The sequence below is a fragment of the Pristiophorus japonicus genome, chromosome 22 (genome assembly GCF_044704955.1).
Source record: "Pristiophorus japonicus isolate sPriJap1 chromosome 22, sPriJap1.hap1, whole genome shotgun sequence".
NCBI classification, from domain to species: domain Eukaryota; kingdom Metazoa; phylum Chordata; class Chondrichthyes; family Pristiophoridae; genus Pristiophorus; species Pristiophorus japonicus.
The window spans coordinates 26,981,801-26,999,035 of record NC_091998.1 but is presented as its reverse complement, the minus strand read 5'-3'; the positions used below and the strand labels follow the sequence as shown (position 1 = coordinate 26,999,035).

The following is a 17,235-nucleotide window of genomic DNA, read 5'->3' as shown; positions in this document are numbered from 1 at the left end:
AGTACTTTTGGAGTGTAGTCACTGTTGTAATGTAGGAAATGTGGCAACCAATTTGTGCACAGCAAGCTCCCACAAACAGCAATGTGATAATGACCAGATAATATGTTTGTGGTATTGATTGAGGGATAAATATTGGCTGGGACAACGAGGATAACTCCCCTGCTCTTCTTCGAAATAGTGCCAATGCATGTTTTATGTCCACCTGAGAGGGCAGATGGGGCCTCGGTTTAACATCTCATCCGAAAGACAGCATCTCCAACAGTGCAGCACTCCCTCAGCGCTGCACTGGAGTGTCAGCCTAGCTTATGGGCTCACGTCCCTGGAGTGGGACTTGAACCCACAACCTTCTGACTCCGAGGCGAGAGTGCTACCCACTGAGCCACGGCTGACACCAGTTTTTCTGATTGGTAATCAGATGTGGCTGATGTTTTTTCTGCCTTCCATCCCCCACCCCCTTCTAATCCAGGGATGCTGAGGCTAATTGTAACATCCCATCTACTGCACTGCCTGGGGTTAGCTAACTCGCCACAGAGGAACTTGATCTTGGGATATTCCACGTGGGGAGAGCAGACATTATTTTTGGTCCTTTTTTTTGTTTGAGAGATAGTGAATCCCGCTCATCGCCCTGATTTAGACTTGGCTCTATCTGCGCCTGAGAAGACACTTGCATTGGTTGCATAAAACTAACCTGCTGTAACTGTTTTTGGGTCACTAATAATTTGTTGCAATCAGACTCAAAACATTCTGTACTAATTTGTGACAATCTACAATGCTGCTGTCAAATTCATGGAGGAAGGAACAAGATGAGATTTAGCCATTGTGTGGTTTAATTTTTAATTAGCTTTCAATCACCCTCATGTCCAAACCTCCCAAGACTGTTTGATACCTTGGCGTCTTGTTTGCCCTTGAGCTGAGTTTCCAGCCCTGTTTCCCCTCCGTCACAAAGATGGCGTACTTTTGCCACCATAACGTTCTCCTCCACCACCACCCCGGTTCTGGCCTGGCCACACTGCATCCACCATTGAAAACCACATCCGAATCTTTGTCACTTCTACTCCAATGCTCTCCTGGTTGGCATCTCATCCTCCATAAACTTCAGCGCATCCAAAACTCTGCAGCCTGCATCGTATCTCGCACCAAGTCCTCTCAGCCGTCATGCCTGTCCTCACTGGCTTACATTTGCCCCTGATCTGGTAATGCCTCATGTTTAAAATTCTCATCCTTGTGTTTAAATCCCTCCATGACCTCACCCCTATCGCTGTAACCTCCGCCACAGCTACAGCCTCCTCGGGACTCTGCCCTATTGTGGATCCTTGCCCCACCATTGGCAGCCGCCTAGACCCATGTTCTATAATTCCTTCCCTAAACCCCTTTGTCCCGCTATCTCCTTCTCTTCATCCAAACTTTTGATCACCTCTCTTAATACTCCATCTTTTGGCTCCTTTTCTGTTTTCTCATATCTGTGAAGTGCCCTGAGATGGTACTCTACGTTAAAGATGCTTATAAATGCAATAAAAACAGAAAATGCTGGAAATACTCCGGTCACACAGCATGGAGTTAACTTTTCAAGTCGATGACCTTTCATCAGTAAGAGTTCTGGTGCGAGACCATTGACCTGAAACGTTAATTCTGTTTCTCGCTCCACAGATGCTGTGTGACCTGCTGAGTACTTCCATTATTTTCCATTCTTATTTCGGATTTCCAGCAACCACAGTATTTTGCTGCTATATAAATGCAAGTTGTTTCTTCCTGGGAATTATGAGTGAAGAGGTCCATGGAGCCTTGGTTATGTTCTGTGTACATTGCAGAGACAGTGAGGTCAGAAAAGTTGTGTGTTATTCTTGCTGTAGAGCACTGATGGACCTACTTGTTGAAGGATTAATGTATGTATTTTTCAGATACTGATGGGTTGATCAGCCAAGCCTTGCTAATAGGTAACTTTGAAGGTGCTGTTGAGCTGTGTCTAAAAGATGACCATTTCGCTGATGCCATCATTCTCGCTATAGCTGGGGGAGAAGAGCTTCTTGCACAAACGCAGAACAGATACTTCGCCAAGAGGAAGACAAAAATTTCACGGGTAAATGTCACTTCATTCTGCAGAGTACTTGTATCCTTGTTCGTTCTAAAATCTACGGGTATTAGCATATTCAAAACTCTGTTCAGGAAGAAACTATCTGTGGGACCCCTTGTAAGTGTCAGTCGTGGCTCAGTTGGTAGCACCCTTGCTTCTGAGTCAGAAGGTTGTGGGTTCAAGTGCCCTCCCGAGACTTGAGCACAAAAATCTTGGCTGACACTTCAGTGCAATACTGAGGGAGTGGCACTGTCGGAGGTGCCACCTTTTGGATTAAGCGTTAACAGACAAAGCCTCGGTTTCTCTCGGGTGGATGTAAAAGATCCTATGGCACTATTTTGAAGAAGATCACTGGAGTTATGCCCACTGTCATAGCTAATATTTATCCCTCAATCAACATCACTAAAAACAGATTATCTGGTCATTATCACATTGCTGCTCGTGGGAGCTTGCTGTGTGCAAATTAGCTGCCGTGTTTCCTACATTATAACAGTGACTACACTTCAAAGAAACATAGAAAATAGGTGCAGGAGTAGGCCATTCGAGCCTGCACCGCCATTCAATAAGATCATGGTTGATCATTCCCTCAGTACCCCTTTCCTGCTTTCTCTCCATACCCCTTGATCCCCTTAGCCGTAAGGGTCATATCTAGCTCCCTCTTGAATATATCCAATGAACTGGCATCAACAACTCTCTGCGGCAGGGAATTCCATAAGTTAACAACTCTTGAGTGAAGAAGTTTCTCCTCATCTCAGTCCTAAATGGCCTACCCCTTATCCTAAGACTAAATCCCCTGGCTCTGGACTTCCCCAACATCAGGAACATTCTTCCCGCAACTAACCTGTCCAGTCCTGACAGAATCTTATACGTTTCTATGAGATCCCCTCTCATTCTTCTCAACTCCAATGAATAAAGGTCCAGTTGATCCAGTCTCTCCTCATATGACAGTCCAGCCATCCCTGGAATCAGTCTGGTGAACCTTCGCTGCACTCCCTCAATAGCAAGAACATTCTTCCTCAGATTAGGAGACCAAAATTGAACACAATATTCCAGGTGAGGCCTCACTAAGGCCCTGTACAACTGCAGTAAGACCTCCCTGCTCCTGTATTCAAATCCCGTAACTATGAAGGCCAACATACCATTTGCCTTCTTCACCGCCTGCTGTACCTGCATGCCCACTTTCAGTGACTGATGAACCATGATACCCAGGTCTCGTTGCACCTCCCCTTTTCCTAATCTGCCGCCATTCATATAATATTCTGCCTCCTTGTTTTTGCCACCAAAGTGGATAACCTCACATTTATCCACATTATACTGTATTTGCCCACTCGCCTAACCTGTCCAAGTCACCCTGCAGCCTCTTAACATCCTCCTCACAGCTCACACTGCCACCCAGTACTAAATTGGCTAAAAAGCGCTTTGGAACGGTGGCCGTGAAAGACGCTATATAAATACAAGTCGTTCTTTCCAAGTGACATGTTTTAACCCTTTCACTTCTGGATGCTGAGTTTGAACCCATCTCAATCTGAACACACGGCTACTTGCATCAGCTGGCCATCTCACCGAGGCTACAAAGCGGGCTGGTTCAGCTAACGGAAAATGTCAAACTAGGGGTGGGGGGTGGGATTGTATGTTGGGGGTGAAGCACTTTGTTGGGGCAGGGTACAAGTAGATTCACTGTGTATCAGATCTGTGTTGTACCTGACCTCGGAGTACTCTTCAACTGACCTGTGTAGTGCCTGAATTGGAAGTGTCTGATGCTAGCAGTGCATAATAGGGAAAGAAGGCTATTTCCGCGCACTCCTGTATCACCCAGTGCGGGAACATTTTAATGGTTGTGAAAGAGTTGTAAATAAGCAATCAATAATATTACTAACCTTGTATCCTCTATTGTATCCTCTTAGAATAAGGGGCCACCCATTTAAAACAGATGAGAAATTTCTTCTCTCTGAGGGTTGTTAATCTGTGGAATTCGCTGCCTCAGAGAGCTGTGGAAGCCAGGACATTGAATAAATTTAAGACAGAAATAGACAGTACAACGATCAGGGAATAAGGGGTTATGGGGAGCAGGCAGGGAAGTGGAGCTGAGTCCATGATCAGATCAGCCATGATCTTATTAAATGGCGGAGCAGGCTCGAGGGGCCATATAGCCTACTCCTGCTCCTATTTCTTATGTAACCGATTGATATAAAATGCTTTCACCTCATTGATGAGGCACAAAATACAGTGATTGGAATAACATGCAAGTGTAGAGGTATATGTGTCATGGAAATACATCCAGAGCACAGAACAAGGAGGATACAGGATAGTATAGTATATTCAACTTTACCCTAAAACGTTTGACGTTTAGTTTAAATGAAGGCAAAGAGCGCATAGTACTGTAAATTGATAATGATGCAGAAAGTGATCTTTGATTCATTGCGCCTTTATGAAACATTATTTCTTTAGCATTTAAATCAGAATTTTCAAAAGCTGGTAAGAGCAATAGAATCCATTTAACTGCAGGCTTTGCAACCTAAGCAGGCCAACAAGGAATATAATTTTAAGCAACTCTTGAGTACAATTCCAGATGTTACCATGCTTGAATCTCTTGCACAGTTAGAGGAAGACTGAATGTAGTAAATGTCCTGTTGCAGCTCGTGTCATCTGTAGTCACCCACAATTGGAGGGATATTGTAGAATCGTGTGACTTGGACAATTGGAAAGAAGCTTTGGCTGCTCTTTTGACTTACGCCAAACCAGAGGTGTTCCCCTTGCTATGTGGTAGGTTTGCTACTTCATCTCTTTTATGTCATTTATTTTTCTTGCCAGTTTTTTCCAATCCCTACTCTTTACGGGATTGCTCCCTTATTTGCAAATGGTTCTACAGATTCAGGCACCCCATCACCGAAGTGGTCAGTATTTAAGTGTGAGTGAGCGTGTACAGGTAATTTGCCCACAGTCATGGTTGGGACCAGTCCTCATCTGATGTACCTAAAACTGGCACTAAAGGCAGCGATCACTGGATAGCATTTAGGTGCAGAGACGATTAATTTTCTCTTTCCTGCACAGGGTGCAAAGGGCAATTGTATGGTCCCTCTTATTGCTTTGGCTGAGGTCAACTATCAATGCAGACCCAGGGATTGAATCTGGGATCTTCCTGGCTTTGTATGGCTCAGTTACTCCCGAGATAAATATAGAAGCCCCACTGTACCACTGTTATTTTGTGATCTGAATGGACTGGGCTTCTATTAGTTTGATGCTGGTTGCAGTAGAATATGTTCCGTGTGGTCAGTCGGCATATTTTATGTATTGATACTTTTAGCAGTCAGCCTCCTCCTTCTCTGGTTCACAACAACACATTTCGAGTAAGCGCCAGACACTTTGTACTGTACTATACCGAACAGTACAACAGTTCTTTTAAAGTACAAAGTTAAAATGCCTTTGTATTTTCTTAAAAGAGTAAAATAATAGTGCTTGAATATGGGGAAGCCAAATGTCAAACATAACAACACAGCTTAACTAGCTGTTGTAAAGCTTTCGATCAGCCGAACTGTGTAGAGAGTGGCTTTTCAGTTTCTATATTATTCAAGCCCTCCAAAGAAATGCTAAAAACCATGCTCTTTTTATACACCATATTTTGACTACATCAAAAATGCAAGTCGTAGATAAGACTGCATGACTTATCTATTTCCAAATACTTTGGAAACAGACTAATCATGTAAACATTTGTTGATGATTATCCCAAAACTACTTCCCTTAGACAAGACTTCTTGATCTAACAGTTACTAACATCTTTGAAAAAAATGCTTTACCAACTGTTATCTTTCCATACTATAGCTAATGTATCCTCTACCTATGTTTTATTACCCTAGCTATGTTTATTACTAACACTTATTTCTTTGCACAAGCATTTTACATATCCCAAAACAAGGCCATGCATTCCTGTCATGACACTTCAAGTTTATATTGGAAAGCCTGTTGCTCCAAGATGCAAAGAAGTTCGACTGTTGAACTTTTAACTCTCCAGGATGTCCAATAGATAATCAGTACACCATAGGAGAAAATGCATTTGAGCTAATAATGCTTTAATGTGCAATACATTTCTCATCTCATTACCTGAATTACTTTCACTATGACACTCTTGTAACGTACACTACTTTAGATATTTCCTGGTGCAGTCTATGTTTGGAAGGACAAAATTCATAACTGTACTGCTTGGTTATTTTTAGAATTCGTAGTACAAAAACTTCATACATCCACTTTATTGAAATCTTAGTGACAGCACCCAATATCGTCCTGTGTGTTTTGTTCCAGGTTAAAAGTGGAAGAGCTAGTTCCTAATCTGTGAATAGCCTCTTTCCTAAGTCATTTTATTCACTCCTCAGTAATAGCAGCCTACTGAGAATTTGCAGTGAAATATTCAAGAGAACTTGGCCGTGGAATTTCTTAAGTGTTCAATCGTAATGCAAGCTTTTCAGAATTGTAAAATGGTATGCTTCCTTACATTTAATGGGGTGGAATTTAATTTGGGCTCAAATGAGTTTAGTGTAACATGGGCTAAAAAAAACCTTAACAAATAATTTCAAGAGAAAAATGATCGCCTGCCAATAGAAATATTAACAAATGCAGTTTTAGTTTCAGGAGCAGTGTCAGTCCCGGAAAGCTGTTCAAATCACACACCGATCTTCATGTTAAAATATTAGTGTTGCACACAGATATTTATTACAGATTATTAGTACCAGGTGCTGCTTGGTCACTGCTTGCACACTGTAGAGGTGCAAATATCAAAGATTATGAATAAAAACTCATCATCATCAAAGGCAGTCCCTCGACCGAAGATGACTTGTTTCCACGCTGAAAAGGGATGAGTTCACAGGTGTTTCAATGAAGGACCTAATATTCCGGATCCAGAACTACATCTTGAAGGATGGAAGATGCCTGTGCATGGATTTGTTTAACCTGTGGTGGCTGGTGCACACCAGCCACCACATGGGCTTGACAGAGCTAGGTCCTGGTCCAGTGGCAAGAATTAACCAAGATGACTGGAGACCAGCATTGCTCATAAAATTATAGCTAATCTGAATGACATCTAGAAAGTAACAGGCAACCAAAAAATCGTTTTAAAATGGAAGTTTACGGGTAAGGTCTGTGGACTGAACTGTTTTCAGCAAACATTTTGCACTTCAATAACCAGTGTTGAATCCATTGGGGGTCCTTCCTTTCCTCAGATACCTTGGGATCCCGCCTAGAGATGGAGAATGAGGAGAAGCTGTGCATACAGGCGTGTCTTTGCTACATCTGTTCCGGAAATGTTGAGAAACTGGTCGAATGTTGGGTGAAGACTCATGAAAGCTCAACTCCACTTGCACTGGAGGTAGGAGACTGCTGTTCAGATCGCTCTATGTTGCTGTGTTTATGTACGATATATGTTAACAGCATGTTCCAGAATTAAATCCAAGGTGGACTATGCAGGGTTGGATTTAACCGCAGTGAATTAAGAGCACATCTGTGTTTCAAAGCAGATAAACTTTGCACATTGTAGTTACTATCATATTTTAGGGACTGCATGGTGAAGTGGATGAATATAATGTTCTTTCTTTTCTTTTTTCACTGGAGTCACCCTGCCTGCCATTTTCTGTCACCGACCCCCCACTGTCCTCCCAGGCACTCTGCCTCCCCCATTACTCCCAACACATTAACTTCCTCCCTCACTCTGTTGCTTCTCCCTCTATTGACACCTCCCATTGCTCTCCCCGCTCCTGCTCCGTCACTCTTTCTCACCCTCTCACTCACTTGCGCTCTCGCTCCCTTTCTCTCTTGTATATGTGCGCACTCTCTCTACCACCTGTAAGGCTGCTCCCTGAAATTAGTTTAAGCAGTCACATAGGATGGAAATCTGCCTGCAGATTGGCGCTAAATTATTTGGCTCTCATCGATGGGTCTTGAGGCTAGCTGGGTTAGGAAATGGAACTGTTACATTTGATTATGGCACACAGTTGAAGCTGAACATTGATGTATTTTCTCTATTGAATTTGCGCTATACCTGTATTGAGAATGCTGACACTGGGTGTAAAAGGATTCAATTTCCCAAAACTGATATCTTCCCTCACTTGGAGCGCAAAACTCGAAGTAAATGCAGTGAGCTCTTGTGACGTCGTGTTTTGCTAGTGAATAGTAGAGGGCCCTGCTGACAATCCATTTGAATACTTATCTAAAGTCCTCGTATAACAGGATAAAGACTAAGAATCTTGCAGTATTAATGGTGAACCCAATGATCAACACTTTATAGCTTCAGTCACGTTTTTCTGTCCTTCTCATCAGGACCTTGTGGAAAAGATTATGATCTTGCAGAAGGCGATTGAGTTACTCCAGGGCACAGACATGGCTGCAGAGGGCCCAGTCTTTGCGAAGAAGCTCACACAGTATGCCAGCTTGCTGGCCGCACAAGGAAGTTTGGAAGCAGCCATGAGCTACCTCCCTACTACTTCAGATCAGGTTTGTTTTTGCATTGTTTTTCTGTTTGCAATTACCCATTAAAAAGATAGCGTAGCTATTTATACAAGAATCTAATCCTTTATAACATCCAGGTTTAATAGAGAAGCAAAGCTTAGCAAAGTACTTGCAGTGTTAAGTAGCTCATAGCATTACTATTTAAGAGAATGTTGGGAAACTGTTGGATATGAATTTGAATTCATAAATAATATCATGTCTCCTCTCGGCTTGTATTGCCTTGAGTATCGAAGATTAACGGGTAATCTAATTGAGGTGTTTAACATGATCTCATTGAAGTGTTTAAGATGATTAAAAGATTTCATAGGGTAGATAGAGAGAAACTATTTCCTCTGGTGGCGGAGTCTAGAACATAACCTTTAAAATTAGAGCTAGGCAGTTCATGGGTGATGTCGAAAGCACTTCTTCACACCAAGTGTAGTGGAAATCTAGCACATTCCCCTCCCAATAAGCTGTTGAGGTTGGGGGTCAACGGAATATTTCAACACTGAGATTGCAAAATTTTTGTTAGGTAACAGTAAGGGTTACAGAACCAAGGTGGATAAATGGAGTTAAGATACTGATCAGCCATGATCTCATTGAATGGGGAGCAGGCTTGAGGGGCTGATTGTCCTACTCCTGTTCCTATGTTTCCCGCTGGAGCTGCTTTAAGGACATGTTTTACAGGAGAGACTTGGGTATGGCTCTTTTCATTTCTCTGGGTCCCAAAGCTTCAGACTGGCTCTGAAATACCTAAACTAGGATTGTTCCCCCTTGCAGATTTTTCTTTCTGTGCTCCACCCAAGTAATGCTTAATGCCCAGGGAGTTAAGACAACATTGTATTCCCAATTGCAACTTCAGGTCAACCAGAACTTAACTACTGTTTGACTGTAAGTGATGTCAATCTGATGTCAGATCGGAAACACCCACCCATAAATTATTGCACTTATAAAAAGATCATTTTGCTTCTGTGACACTGTGCAATATGTGAAGTGTGGCAGACTGTGTGTGTATTCATTGTTTCTCTGTATATTTTTAAAAAGTAAAAGTATATGATAAATAACTTGGGACTGCTGTGTGCTGGAAATAATACACCTAATTTTTGTCGTCCTTTAAATAAGAGGGGAAAAGAATTGCGATGATGAACCACCTTGATTTTTTTGTTTCATGATTGTGTGTCAAACACATGAGAAATGACAATAGTTCTAAAACAAAGATTCCAGCCTATTTAAATTATTTTACCTGTGGTTATGAGACCAGAAGAAATGTCACCATCATTAACCCCTCCACATTTTTAAGAAGAAACTTAGAAACTATCTTTACAAAATATGGAGGGTATGACAATAGGCTTATATTAAATTATACTGATTGGACCTGATTTGCATTTGAATATTTGATGATTGCACAATAGACATTTGTGTATTGATCAACAAAAAAAAAACACATTCTTGTCTCACATTATATATCTTATCAAGTGGATCTCCTGTGACTTTATATACGTTGTCAGAAGATGTACTGCTTCTCAAGCACAGGAGCATTGTATAAGGCACAATGTATTCTGTTAAGGTGAAGCTTGGCAGCAGAATAATGCATAGTGAAGCTTAGCAGCAGAATAATACATTGTGAAGCATTTACCTGAACGGGAACATTACCTCTTTCAGTTTACAATACTCCAGCTCCGAGACAGGCTGTTCCACGCTCAGGGAGAAGCTATGGTGGATCAACAGCCTCCCTCTTTCCCATTTAACCGGGTTGTAACAAGTAGTACACGTCCGGCTTCCACTCCTGCTCCCACTCCAGCCCGACAAACACCACCTCAGAGACCAATCCAGCAACCCACCCAGCAGGTATGTGGCACTAGAGCATCTCTTCCCTACTAAATCTCTTTTTTGTAATTTATTTTCCATTATGTGTACATATTGTTGTGGATTTGCTCTGTGACTGCACCATTGTTCTACTTTGCATGCACTTTCTTGTATTGTGCACGTTTCACTGCTTCGTCATGCACTTTTTTCGTCGTGTCATGCACATTTTTGTGTTTTTTCCTTTTGCAATCTGCGTGCTTTTGCTGCGCGCACGTTTCACTGTGAGCGAGCCCAGTATCACTGTGCATGCTTCCTTTGACTCATTGGAGGAACAAACAGAAGAGTCTGAATGGACAAGAGCAACATCTGATCTATTTTGTCTATTTTTGTCAAATGTGCAACTTATTCCACACTGTTTCTTATTCCCAGGACTCCTTCAATATTTGTGTAACTTAATCTTGGCTATCTAGTGCCTGCCATGTATCTTGTCTGCATTTATTCTCAACTGTATGGTGCACTCTGTGTAACTCATTCCTTAGTACCAGTCAGTGTTTGCGTAATTTATTCTCTGGTGCCCGATACATTCTGTGGGAGATGAATTTCATTATTTGTGTAACTTTTTATCTTCGCTCTTCTGAATGTCTTGCGTTTTAAAATTATATTGTTGAAAAGTCATTAAATTTGAGCTGTAGCATTATGGCTATTTTGCTTATAATAATTAAAATTAGTTTCGAAACTTGCTTCAGTTAACTACCAAACATTTTTTTTTCCCCCTCATAATAGCAATTTTTGTCTTCACAAACTCCATACCAGACTGCCTTCTGTCCCCAGGCCCAAGTCAGTCGTTCAGCTCCAGCAGTATTCACTCCCCAACCTGCCCCAGCAGCACCACCTCCATATGCTGTCCCTGCTCAGGGCATTGCTGACAACACCACCAACATCTACTCCAAACCGGGAGCACCTCGCCCTACCTACCCACAACATCCTACCACAGTCTCTGCACCAGGTAATCTGTTTAACACCTTCAAAGCAGATCAGTCATTTCCCTGTTAAAATGAACAGAAATCGAGTTTATTCATGTGTTTTTTGGCTAAGGAGGTGGGAAGGGGGAAATCTAGGGGTGTGGAGCAATTTTCCCCCTATTTTTTTATGGAGGCTATGAGGCCCATTCACAGGTTTCGCATATGCGCGAAATTTAACATTGGAAAAGCTGGTTCCGGATGCGTGGGACTGGCAGAGAACCACATGGCCGTTCAGCTTACAAGGAACGTTAGTGTGGAGAGAGAAGTACATGTATGCTCTAATAAATAATTAACTTTTATGTAAAGTATCAAGTGTGCAGATTTTTTTTTTTAATATCTCACAATATATATATTTTAGAGTTGTGCTAATCAAGATTTTACACCGGGGAATTTGCCATTTGGGTTTTGGTTGCCAACATCGGTAATGAATAAAATATATATAGACGCAGAGCAAAGCTCCCTTTACTCAGCCCCAACAATAGATAACAGCCCCAACCTCAGCAAAGCATGCATGTTTTCTGTTTTCCACAAGTCATCCTCAGTATAATCACCAGTGGGGACTAGCTTTAGGCCCTGTTCACTAGGAGACGGGTTGAGATTGTACAAACCTATTTCATATTGGTTCAATCTATCCCACCGATAAACTAAGCTTTCATCCCAAGAGTGTGAGCTAGACTTGAACCCAGAAATGGAAGCCCGATGTCTAACCTGCTCCTACATCCAGGCCTACTTTTGTGTTCTAGTGATATTTTAATGATGTTGACCCATTTTAAGCATATTTTCCCCACAATGCAACTGCCACATTCGAGTTGGTGGCTGCCGAGTTAGGTTGAACCTTGTGCTGTGTGCCATTGCCTGGAGAGTCACATGGCACATGACCTGCAGGTAAGTAGAGGATTATGAGGAACTTAAGTCCTTCATACTGTAGGAAACATGTAGGTAGCATTCTGTAATTTGTTTTCCAGTATTACTACGTCCAGAAGATATCTCTGTAACCTCCTACCATCCTCCCAGATCTCTGCACTCCTCCAATGCTAGACTCTTGAACATCCCCAATTTGAATCACTCCATCTTTGGTGGCTGTGCATTCAGCTGCTTAGGCCCCAAGCTCTGGAATTCCCTCCCTAAACCCCTCTGCCTCACTACCCCTCTCCCCTCCTTTAAGATGCTCCTTAAAGCCTAACGCTTTGACCAAGCTTTTGGTCACCTGACCTAATCTCCCTATGTGGCTCGGTGTAAAATTACAGTCTCTGGTCGTTTTGCTACGTTAAAGGCGCTATATAAATGCAAGTTGTTGGTTTTAAACACGGCTCAGAGCGAGGTTTATGTCATTTTAGTTGCCAGAATCCTTTTCCGAGTTCACAGTTTATTGGTCTGTCTGGACAAGCAGCCTTCGAGTGGTCCAGAAACATTTGGTGTGTCGCTCCCAATTCGCCTGGAGTTTGAGGCAGAGATAAGAATGAGAAATGCTCTGCTGTTGTTTGAGATTTGAATGCAGCATGAACCTTAGTTAGGCTGTGCATTTGGTGAAACTTTATATGAAAGATATTATTGCCAAGGAGTGGGTAGCAAGAAAGAGGACAAGATAGATTCAAATTAAACATTGCTGTATTGTCATATAACTTGGATTTATTTTTGTTTTTTCCCCTAGCCTTTTCACAATTCCAGAATTTCGGACAGCCGAAGGTTCCTCCATGTGGACTACCAGCCTATCCTCTTCAGAATGCTATGCCAGGCTCGGGATTAACTGGCCCGTCCCTACCTACAGCCTCTCTGAGCGGTCCAACCATGCCTGGTGTGTCCATGTCAGGACCATCGTTAATGACCCCCGCTTCAATGCCATCCTATCAACCCTCCAACACTCTGCCACCCTCTGCCCAGCCTGGGCCCCTGCCAACTTATCCAGGTCACCACCAGCATCCGCCCCACCCGCCCACGTCTCTACCAGGCATTCACCCGACTTTTCCCCACCCCTCTGGAACAGGAGGGCCCGGAGCTCCTTCCTCCAAACCGTTCATGTCTGCAGCTGTGCCTCCTCCTCCTCCAACAGGTATTCAGTCTCTAGCTGCTCCGAGCTGTCTGCCTCAATTGGTGTATGCATTTATTGGACACGTTACTATTTGCATGAAGTTTTTTTTTAAAGTTACGAGATGGCGTGCTCACACTGACTACATTGCTTACCAGCAGGTTGCTTTCACCCATCAGTGAGTGGAATCCGACAAGAAAACACACACAGATTTGGACTAGTTTTCAAAGAACAATTGACGATCCAATCTTTGATGCAACAAAGCTAAGAGTACGGCAAATAATTCAGCACCTTGCCTTTTGCATCTGGTTTATTTGAAGCAGGGAAATCCCCTCGATGAAAATCCAAACGAGCAATGTGAAAATGCGCCTTTATACGGTGTTTTAATAGTTTTGTTGCGTTAACCTTGTTTTGGAATTTTCAGGCTTGTCATTTAAGTATCATTGCACCCCCTACAGATGCATTATAAGGTTAACATTTCCAAAAATTCTGGTGCCCTACCCTACCCTCCTCCATTTTCTTCTCTACAGCCTGGCTCCTAGTGTCTGGCTGAAGAGCAAAGCGTGACCCTCACAGGAAGCTTCCTGACCAGTCTCTGCTATTATTCAGAGAAATGCTGCCTGGAAGATTGAAGGCAAACTACGAAAAATGGTGTCAAAAATAAATCTGATTAATTGTTCCTTCTGAAAACTAGTTCCTGAGCCATCAAACCTTTGCAAATAAGATGCAGTTGCGTTCAAAGAGTAGCGGCCTTGCTGTTTTTTTAGCTCTGCATGGATCTTTTTGGATTTTCTTTTTTAAAAATAAGGTATGGACCTGATATACAGGCGGCAGTTCTTCATGCCACTTGGGCATGGCAAGGCTTGTGAAGCCTAGAGAGGAGCCTTTTGAATGGTTTTTGCAAATAAAATGCGATTAATCCCTGGATGAATGCATAAATTAATTAGCTGGAGCTGAGAATGCTGTGGGGTGGGGGGATGGGAGGGGAGGTGGAGAGTGGTGGTGACGTTTATTGCCAGTTGATGTTCTTGTGAACAGTTTGGCATCAGTTGACTCTGGCACTTTTTAAGGCTTGGTTTCAGTGTGCAAGACCGCAGTTGAGTTTATGGACCAGTTATCTGAATCAAGACACTCCCCTGGGTTTTAAAATAACTTACTTCCTCAAAGGTTGGATCTGAGCTACAGGAATGTCTGTTGTTGCTTGGCTGTGAAGGGAGATGGAGGCTGGAGAAAATTAATGCTATCTGGCTGATATTAGGGAAGTTGGCTGTGGATTGAGGGTGACTTCCTGCAGCCTTGACGCAAACAAAATACACATTATATGGTTGTGACTTGCCCTGTCTATCAAAACTGTTTTAAATCAGTACAAGTGCCCTTCGTTGGTCATTTCATCAAAACTTGGAATTGTACCTAAGCGGGTGCGTAACCAAGATGTTGGCTAGAATTCTTTGTGCTAGTCAGAACTGGCTTTCAAAGAAGTTGTAGAAATAAAGATAATGGATAATAATTGATGTGAAGCTAATTTTCAAGATCATGGAGGCACCTGGAATGTAATTTTTTTTTCCTTTTCCCCCACTCCACTGAGTTTCAGATCGAAGTTCTAGCACGTTGGGAGGTGCTAATTCGAGATGACCAGCTCCACTGGGGGGTGGGGGGAAGAGGAGGAGAATTATTCTTGTGCATCTCCTGGTAGTTGATTGGGAATGGTACTGCCCATCCCTGGGAACAGGTTACCCTCCTAACCATGTTCACTGTTGGCTTAAGTACTCAAAAGGAAGAATGGAAAGCTTCATAATGAGTCTGGATAAATTGCTATCAATTTTCTCTATATGTCAAGAACTTTCTTTTTAATTTGATCTCTTATTCTGTCATTTTTTTCAGGGTACTTAATAAAATTGTGAGTGTTCTTTTGAGATATTCAATCTAATCTCTTGGCTGAGAACATGTGCAGGTAACTTGATCCCAGGCTTCTTGGACCTATGCTCTCTGGGGTTTAGAAGAATGAGAGGTGATCTCATTGAAACATACAAGATTCTGAGGGGGATTGACCGGGTAGATGCTGAGAGGTTATTTCTAGAGCCTAGAATGAGGGGCCATAGTCTCAGGATAAGGGGTTGGCCATTTAAGACTGAGATGAGGCGGAATTTCTTCACTCGAGGGTGGTGAATCTTTGGAATTTTCTACCCCAGAGGGCTGTGGATGCTGAGTCGTTGAGTATATTCAAGGCTGAGATAAATAGATTTGTGGACTTGAGGGGAATTAGGGGATATGGAGATCGGGCGGGAAAGTGGAGTTGAGATTGAAGATCAGCCATGGTTTTATTGAATGGCGGAGCAGGCTCGAGGAGCCGTATGGCCTACTCCTGCTCCTAATTTTTATGTTCTACCACCACTGCTTCCAGAACTTATGCCAGGAGATGTGTCTCCCTACTTTTCTCTCCCTCCTTGTAGGGAAAGACCTTTGGTAACTTTGGGCCAGATTGGGAACTTGCCATTTGGAGAATTAAGGCTGCAATCATGCTTTCAACTACGCTGTGGCATATTGATGCACGAACTTATAGTATCACCAGTTCGTAGTCTTCCTTTGTCACACCCGAGCAGATTTAATTTTGATTGAAGTGAATTATTGTGATGGCAAGTCATATTTGAATTACTACTGATTTGCTACAACTCGGTCAGTGTGGTAATTGCTACTATTGGTTACAGATCAGTTCATTGAAATTCAATTGATTATGGACTGCGCTTGATTAAAGCCAAGTATGTTGATAAATTTAGTTTCATGTTTCTTCACGGTTGAGAATTTGGTTTCGATGCTGGCACTGTTGCCTGTCTTGTAAGAGCGAGACCTGCAAGGGCTGATTTTGCTGGTCCTTGCGCCCAGCCACTGAGTGTTCTGCGGGGGCAGAGGCCAATAAAAAGAAGCAGATACCTGGATTCTTGGGACTACTCCCCCTTAACGCTACGCTGGGGTTCCTGAGGCTTTGCAGTTAGTGTGCAGAAGATGCCGGTCAGGCGGCAGCCTCTATTTCTGTTTGGAACGCTTGCTGGCTACCCACAAAAACCTTATGTGCTCTGTCTCTGAATCCCCCCTAAACAGAGCCCCCTCGGGGGTTGGGGCAGGCCTCAATTATTATTTCTCGTCCTCCCGAAAATGCTCACTTCAATCAGGACCTCCTGATCTTTGTTGGCCGCCAGAATTTTCCCAATCACAGTGGCTTGAGTGGCCCACAGCTGCCTCAAGTTCCAGGCCATACCACTGGCACTAGGCCCATGGGGCAGGTCTGTGCCGGGATTGCCTTCAGGTCACTAAAATGGCCCCAGAAGTGATCTACCTCGCGTGCTCTCCATCTGTTTAGTGCCTGAGCAGAGGGCACCCAGGAAAATTGGCACCGTAAAATATTATGTGTACAAGAGATGCAATGGAATGTATTATATACTGTACCTCACTCTTGGAGTTCTAATGAAATTGTGCACCGAGAGCAAAGCTCAAGTCTTTGACGAAGATTAAAATCTATGGGTTGTATTACAGATTGTTATATGCTCCTGCTCACACTCTTGCATAGCGTATACCTCACTGGGCTATCTATCCAGCTCGCCACGTTCTATTAAGTCCACGATTGCTTGTGATTATTTCATTAGTTTAGAGTCTCCATATGTTGAAGGGGTAGAATGTATAGAAGCTACACCTTGAGTATTCTATATATCAGACTATATTTATGCATCGTTTTATGGGGAATATTGGAGCACGGAAGTTTTGATAGATTGCATCAAATGGTAAACTGATGTCTGGTGAGTGTTGTAAATAAACCTGGTCACTACTGTTGGTAGCCTAACACTGCT

At 42.8% G+C, this 17,235-nt stretch overlaps 1 protein-coding gene across 2 annotated transcripts in view; it reads left to right on the top strand.

Annotated features, from left to right (window-relative positions):
• Positions 1-17,235, top strand: part of sec31b (SEC31 homolog B, COPII coat complex component) — an 88,371-nt gene that overhangs the window by 41,603 nt on the left and 29,533 nt on the right. For both annotated transcript variants that reach the window (XM_070865796.1, XM_070865795.1), the window contains exons 15-21: positions 1,899-2,077; positions 4,708-4,834; positions 7,282-7,427; positions 8,375-8,548; positions 10,205-10,390; positions 11,132-11,354; positions 13,022-13,420. In XM_070865796.1, coding sequence (XP_070721897.1) covers positions 1,899-2,077; positions 4,708-4,834; positions 7,282-7,427; positions 8,375-8,548; positions 10,205-10,390; positions 11,132-11,354; positions 13,022-13,420 — 1,434 coding nt within the window. The remainder of the gene's footprint in view (positions 1-1,898; positions 2,078-4,707; positions 4,835-7,281; positions 7,428-8,374; positions 8,549-10,204; positions 10,391-11,131; positions 11,355-13,021; positions 13,421-17,235) is intronic.